The sequence below is a fragment of the Micromesistius poutassou genome, assembly GCF_964030765.1.
Source record: "Micromesistius poutassou genome assembly, chromosome: 21".
In the NCBI taxonomy this organism is placed as follows: domain Eukaryota; kingdom Metazoa; phylum Chordata; class Actinopteri; order Gadiformes; family Gadidae; genus Micromesistius; species Micromesistius poutassou.
The window spans coordinates 14,233,281-14,241,342 of record NC_140291.1 but is presented as its reverse complement, the minus strand read 5'-3'; the positions used below and the strand labels follow the sequence as shown (position 1 = coordinate 14,241,342).

The window sequence follows — 8,062 nt, the reverse complement described above, 5'->3', positions numbered from 1 at the left end:
GTAACCCCCCCATTGATCGTAGAGGGTCTGCTGTGGCTGTCTGCTTCTGCTCCTGGGGGCCAAAAGGCCCCCTGGCTCCATCGTTTGTTTGTGTGTCACGTGATTAATTGATGAGTCCTCTTGAATAATTGGCCCTTGTCCAGGGAAATAATACGCCTTGATCTCTCATCTCAGTTCACTGCTGTCATGGTGATTTACTACCTCAGAAACCACCTCCTCTATTGATTACCTCATCTATTGATTAACCAAGTATTGGTTGAATATACATTTTTCTATACATCTATGGAATGTCTGCGCATCATATCTGGAGAAAAAACATATGATGAAAAAGGAAAGTGTGGCCATGTACATTCTACACACACACACACACACACACACATTTGCGCACACACACACACACACACACACACACACACACACACACAGACACACAGCTGTAACAAAATGAAAATAAACAAATTCTTACTCTTACAATCTGGGTTTTAATGATTCAATAATTTAATTGACTTTGCATTATCGATTAAAATAAAAAAACACCAGCCATACATCTAAGCTGAGCATAGGAAGACTTCTACAGAGGTCAAAGTTTTACCAGTCATCCCTTTAAGAGAAATACTTGTTTAATCACAAGATTCTGTGCTGAAATCAAACAAAAATTAATTTAATCAATGACACCCCGTGACAATAATAACATTTCTTTTGTCTCTCGTAAACGATTTTCTATCAACTGTGTCGGTATATAAAAGGATAGATATTTCTAACAATGATCTGAAATCTGAAAGTAATACATGTAAGTGCTGAAATGAAAGCAGGGTATGTCAGAGTTTCAGGTGGGTTCCTTCACGTTCTAGCTAGAACCGTCTCAAAAGTAAATAAATAAATAAGGAATTAAACAAAGAGTTTGATGATGCAGCATAGAAGCTGATGATATTTTCACTGGTTTTTAACACGATTTCTATTTATATTTTTGGAATTGATAGATAGGTTTTACACATCGGAACAAGGGGGGCCTTCCCAGAAGGCAGTGTTTAAGTATGGGGGTCAGAAAGCTATTTATTCAGTGTTGAATGTTTATGTATTAAGCTGCATCCTAAGAAGTAAAAAAAATAAAAAGAAGTAACATATCCTTGAAAAGTATATAATGGAGATAAGCGTTCCCTTTGAAATATAATAAGGGGAAAATATGAAAGTGTTGTGTCATTGTAGCCTGCTGAATGACTTATCATTATAACTTTTGTATGCGTTTTGGGACAACAAGTAGACAAAAGTTGTTGTTACCCAGGGATGTGGAAATATTTAAATTCTTTAAGATAAGACACAAATTAGGCTCAGTGCATTTTCTGAAACAGCATTTACATATTTATCAGTGAATTGCAGCTGTTTAGAATCATGAAATAAACTAAATGCTACTGACTTTGCTGAGGACTAAATGAAGAGAGGCCTGGCATGGTTCATAGTAAACAGAAGAAAAGGTTCACATTTATTTTCAACTGCTTTCCATTCTCCACAAATTATCATTTAAACCCAAAATAAGTGTATGTTAAATAAACCTATTTAATTTGCAATTCTAAAAATGGCTATTTGCATTTCAAAGTCATGCAAAATGAAAATAAATATTGTCAGTCCAGTCCCATTATAAAATTAGATATTCTTGTGTAATATAAGTGCACAAAATAATCTTCTTTGTGTGCAAATATCAAATACTGTTCAACAAGAAAGCCTGTTGTTGCTGAGTTGTTACTTTTCAGTTAACAATTAGTAAACGGCATGATGTGTTGATAATTCTTTGATAATTCAAAATCAATATCTTCCTTTATTATTGCTTTAGTATTCACCTTCCATTTGGAGCGTATTGTGTTGTAGAAGCTGTGTATCTCCACCTCATGTTATCTTTGCTACACCTTTCACTGTGGGCTTTCACTACCAAAGGGATAAAGAGGTGGACTAAATGTGGCCTTGATTCAATTATATTTGAATGATTCAAACGTTTCTGCCGTTTAATGCCTTTTAAGTGTTCATAATCTCTTGCTCACTAATTTATTTGCGTCTCCTTTTTTATTCTAGATGTTTTATGAAAATAATAAGTAACGGCATATTGGCCATGTTTTGTAACACAGACTATTATGAATTATTTTCTGCAACGCTGCAAAATGAAAGATGACATAGGTGCAACCATGGCAAATTAACAACAGAAACACTGTTGGGTGAAAACTCAACCTCTTTCCAGAAACATCTGGCCATTTTGTATTCACCTTTTCGGTTGCGCTTACAGCAAATTTTCATCAAAAGCATTACAAGTACATTTGATGGTTTACATCATTATGTACTACAAGTACATTTGATGGTTTATCGTTTGTATAGTCTGTTTCAAATTTTGCCTGAACGTAACCTGTGTAATATTTTAAGAAGAAACAGATTCATATTGCATGCATTCTGATGCTTTTTAAAATAATACATTAGTGAATGTTCATTTAGGTTGATTTCTTCAAAATAGAGAAAAATATGTTTTTAGGTTAATTTAGGTTGATTTCTTCAAAATAGAGCAAAATATGTTTTTTCTATATATTCTCTTGGATACGGCATTGTTTTTCCTCACGCCTGCTTCTTTCACTGTAAATCGCCCTCCAACAGAACTCTGTAGAATGTCTGTCCCCTGATATTAACTATATGCATAGATTTCTTTGTTTTATAGAGGAGAAGAAAAATATGAAGTGTCATTAAAATATATCAAGTTTTATACAGTCTTTAATCCATCATCAGGAATGATGAGGAATTTTCTAAGGAACTCTGAAAGATTACCTAAACATCTTTTGGTCACATTCAGCTAGAAGAACAAATCATCTAGAAAACCTCACGACAATAAAGGTACATGTTTCAGGAGTAATACATTGCTTCGGTTTAAATATTGATCATGGTTTGTTTAAAAGCTATGTGTTTAGATGTTTGAAGAACTATAGGTGTTTTGTATGCGATTGTATGAACCTACCCATGTTCTAATCTACTTTTTAGTATATGCACAATTATTTGGGTATTGTGTTGCCTGACCACTGAAAAGCGTTTACATGGTGATACAATCACAGGGTAATGGGGGACTTTAAATTGGCCATCAGGTATATTTTGGGAGATAATTAAAAAAAAACTGTCAGATCGTTAAACTATACATGTTAAGCAAATTATTTATAGAAAGTGCATTTGCTGTCACTCTTATTACAATAGTAGGTTTTGGAATCATAATTCACACATTTTCAATGTACCATCGAGCTGTGGCTTCAGTGATTTCCACCAGTGTGCTTTGAGGATGCATCATGTCTATTAACACTATTAATTGTGCGGCCACGCCCAAAAAGCATGTTCAATTGCTAAAAAGTTTGTTGCTTCTTGAAAAACAAAAGGATCCACACAAAACATAACTTACCTAAGTAATGTATTTACACCTAATATTTGATTATACATTTATTTTTCCTAATATCAGTTTTTTGATCATTCGACACTCTAAACTCAAAAATAATTGTATGAAAAAAAGATTCAAGTTTCCATGAAGGAATAAGGTCTTTCTCCGGCCTTTTCCTTTGATTGTTGACATTCTCTACAACAGTTCCCTCGGCCGAGTACTCTCGTTCACCCATTCCCTCCAAGTAGGTCCCTTCCCTTGCCCTCTTGTCCTACTTCTATTCCACTCTCTTCACAGTTGTCAGCTTTTCCTATGGCACTTTTGCATTGTTCTGCGTATTTCCCTTTTCACAGAGAAAGGTATCAAAAAGATGACCTCCCCCTGGTCAAAGGTACATGGGTCATATCTCCGACTCTCTGCGGTACGACCTTTGATCCAACCCCCTGCTGGCCTGCAGCCTCTCAAACTCATGCCTGCTGCTCCGGTCTGGACTGAGGTTAGCGAGGACCCGTCCTCCTCCCACTATGTCCTCCTCCTCCTCCTCCTCCCGGTTGAGGAACGCCAGCTCGTTCTCGTAGCAGAAGTTGGAGTTGGAGCTGGGCACCAGGAACTTGTTCTCCACGATGTCCTTGGCACTGCATCTGGGGGTGGATGGAACCTCGTAGGTTTTGTGGAAGTGAGAGTAATCCACCTTGTAGACGTTCTTCTCTTCGAACAGGACCGGCTCAAACCGGTGGCCCCAGAGCACCTCGGAGGCCAGGTAGGAGCTGCGCGCCTGCGTTGTCATAGCGGTCGCCTCCACCATCCCCTCCAGAATCACCACAATCTCAAAGTCGGCCGTCTCCAGGTCCTGTTTGCTGATCCCAAAGAGCGGACTCTCCTCGTCTATCTGATGGAGAATGGTGATTGGCGAAACCAGGAAAATCCGATCCAGGCCCTTGTCAAAGCCCACGTTGATGTCTATCTGATCCAGGGGGATGTATTCCCCCTCGTCGGTGATCCGAGGTTTGATGAGCTGTGCCCTGACGTGGGCCTCCACTATGTGGCTCTTGCGCAGGTTCCCCACCCGCCACATCAGACTCAGCTTGCCGTCCCGCATGGCGATGACCGCGTTGTGGCTGAACAGCAGGGTCTGCGCTCGCTTCTTGGGCCTGGCCATCTTGGCCATGATGGCGCCGATCATGAAGCAGTCGATGATGCAGCCCACGATGGACTGGAAGACCACCATGAAGACCGCCACGGGGCACTCCTCCGTCACGCAGCGGTACCCGTAGCCGATGGTGGACTGGGTCTCGATGGAGAACAGGAAGGCGGCCACAAAGCCGTTGACCTGCAGGACGCAGGGGGTGAAGTTGTCGTCCCCGGCGGGGTTATCCAGGTCCCCGTGCAGCAGGGCGATGACCCAGAAGGCCAACCCGAAGGCCAGCCAGGAGAGCACGAACACCAGGGTGAAGACCACCAGCATCCACCGCCAGCGGATGTCCACGCACGTGGTGAAGATGTCCGCCATGTACCGCTGGGACTTGTCCTCCATGTTGGCAAACTGCACATTGCACTGGCCGTTCTTCTTGACGAAGCGGTTGCGGCACTTGCGGCGCGTGTGGATCTTGCCGTTGCCAAAGCCGTTCATGCCGTGCATGGTGGCGAGGCGGAGGCCGTCCTCCTCAGACGACACGATGCTGTAGCGGCTGGTTCTCCCTGCACTCATGCTCCGGTCCCAGCAGCAGCGGCAGCAGCACCAGCACCAGGGCCGGGCCCCGAGTCCCAGCGTGTGTGGTTCAAGGGCCCCTCACAGCTTGGGCGGCCAGCCTCGCTTGCATCTCAGCCTTCCGCCGCCGGGGAGCCGGTGAGCCGGTGAGTTGGGGGGGGGAGCTTCGGTCCAACCAGGGCCTGCGGGCGGAGAGAAGGGGGAGCAAGAGGACAAGGGGCAATGAGTGTCTCGGACTGACAATGTGCTCGCATCACCCCATACCTGAGTATCAGATCTCCCCCGACTTGAACCGTGAAGACTCTTGGTCACACAGAATATAGCAGGTTATATAAGTGTGTTGCTGTGTGTGTCTCTTTCTTTCACTCACACACATATACACACACAAACACACACACACACACACACTCATACACACACACACACACACACACACACACACACATAGACCATTGTGCTTGCCATGAAACGATTGAGAATACTGTATTTGAGGATTAGGTTGCTTTTTGGAAAACCTGCGTGAGCAGGAGCCAAATTATTAACTTGGTGGTCCTCTCGTACTGTTATCTAATACTCCCAGTCAAAATGAAAGGGGCATTTGTGTCTTTTTGGCTATCCTGTTAATCTTTATAATTATCTGATTAAACTGTCTTCCAAGTCGAAATAATTGTCATGCAGGGTTCAGACCCTCTGTCAATTGTCACATTTTAACATCTAACATTTTGGTTTCTAAAATCACATAATTGTGTTTTTAGAAACCAAATGATATCAATGTGTTTGCCTGTTGATTAATTAGTCCTCCTCATCCAAACAGACAAACAGACAAGCAGGTGTCTGTTGTCTCCCCACTCAAATTATAGTTCTCAGCAAACCTAATCTGCCCAGAAAGGTCTGGAGAGTTTCTGCAGTCACAGTTGATTACCCCTCCTGATGGTAATTGCTTGAATAAATGATGAATTCTAATTGTTTCTGGTAGTCCTATAACCATAGTCCACCATCTTGTTTCTTTCATGCTGCTGACATTAACCATTATTCTGTCAGTAGTTGTTTTACTTTTAGGTTTGATAGTATGCGTTGACCAGAAAACTCTCTCTGAATCACGACAATATTTGAGGAGAGTTTGCTGTCATCATTAAACTTATGGTCAATCAATCAACAAACAGCCAATGGACAGCTGTCGGCAGCTGATGGAATGCTGGCAGGTTTATTTCCATTCCTGCAGAACCTGACTCTGACTCATCACAATCCTACATCGTGTTTACACGGCCTGATCATTTATTTTTCCATGTTTCTTGTATTGTATGCATTCCGTCTCTTTCAAAATGAATGATAAAAAAACAATCTTTCAAACTTTGAGTGACCTACTTCTTCAAATCTCTGATCAAATCTGTATTTTTACTGTCATATCAAACTGGCGTTTCTCAAAAGCCGGTAAAAAGCTCAAAGGCCTTCTGCCTGCGATATTGTTTACAAAAGTCTTAACCTCAATCTATCCCTATACATCAATGCTAAAAAAAGAGGCTTCTTAGCGTCCACTTTCTAACACACTATCATGTCCTTGCATCCCATAGTCAGTTATACGGCTTGAAGCATCAGCTGATTCCACATCCTTGATGCAGCATCCTCCTCCTCCTCCCGGATCGTCATGTACCATCCAAACGGGGCCCCTGTCAAGGACCCTTGTCTTTGTTGACCACGGCTGTGTGACTGACAGAGTGCCGATTTCATGGAGCCACTTATGTCACATGACGTTTCCTGCCATTTCTCTCCCTCCCCCCCACGTCAATTTATAAAAGGAGGTTGGCAACCGTGACTCAACTGCCAGCAGCCAGTCAGACCTCCAACTGTTTTAATTCCCTTTTAAACTCCTTCGAACCGCATGCCTTGGGCCATATTTCCTCAAGAAAGGCGTGGAATGTATTTTATTATTTCCGTCTCTAAATTAAAATCGAGCGAGACATAATCACTTTTATCACTGTAGATGTGCCACAGAGTTATTTCCGCCAATGCACGCATGACTGAGACACACAAGTCTGTCAGACTTGTGACGTTGGCGGTCAGGGTTTGTGTTTACCGTCAGGGTGTGTGTGTCTCGGTGTGCTTATCTGTGTATGTTTAATCAAGCCCCGGTGGGACTTGGTGTGTGCGTGTCACTGATTCCGTGGGTGTACAAGCCCAGATGTTGCCCACTGCGTCGGGGAGAGAAAGGAGAGATCCAGAGTAAAAAAGAAGCTGGACTCGTTTGGCCTAAATTCAAGCATTTCCGTGACGACTTGGCCAGGGTTCTTTCCTTCTAGCTTTTCCTATTTATTTGACCCCATTCTGTACGATTTGCGGTGTTATTAATCACAGTGTGAGGATGGTCCCTCTCCCATGGTGCCACATGCAAGCTGGATATGGAGATGGATCTCTCCCCTGTGATGTGCCCCGTATCTCACACACGGTAGCTGTGGAACGCAAGGCTTACACAGCGATAATGTGGGGAGAAAACAATTACATGTCCCACACGTATGTGAATGCACAGACACGCATACAAACACACACACATTCACGTGTGCACACAAAAACACACAGAAAGATTGAATATGATCGATTAATTGATCACACTCTCTTGTGTTTATATGTCAACTTCATAACACGTACTCAGCATTGCTATACTCTCACTATTCCAAGGTTACCAACACTACTGAACCATAATAGTTACTGTATGGTTCAATAGTGTTGGTAACCTTGGTGCAGTGAGAGTATCTGGGGTTCGAGAGTAACCGGGTTCGATTCCCGTCCGGGGTCAGAGCGCAGTCCACACGTACCCTTCAACCCTGAGAGGTCCTGGCTAGGCCACTGCTCAATGAAGCATCAATGGGCCAGCATCTCTGAGTAACCCTACAATACACCCCGCATTAGGCGTGTACTAGCTTTGGATCGTCTCTGGTTACTTTAGATCAGCGTAATGAGATATTCAC

General features: G+C 42.7%; 1 protein-coding gene across 1 annotated transcript; it reads right to left on the bottom strand.

The window, feature by feature from the left end:
- Positions 1–3,791: 3,791 nt before the first annotated feature.
- Positions 3,792–5,099, bottom strand: LOC311366660 (ATP-sensitive inward rectifier potassium channel 12; the record flags this gene model as incomplete). The annotated part of the gene is made up of 1 exon (XM_084485456.1): positions 3,792–5,099. The coding sequence occupies one exon, from the start codon at positions 5,097–5,099 to the stop codon at positions 3,792–3,794; it is 1,308 nt and encodes a 435-aa protein (XP_084341582.1).
- Between the last annotated feature and the right edge of the window lie 2,963 nt (positions 5,100–8,062).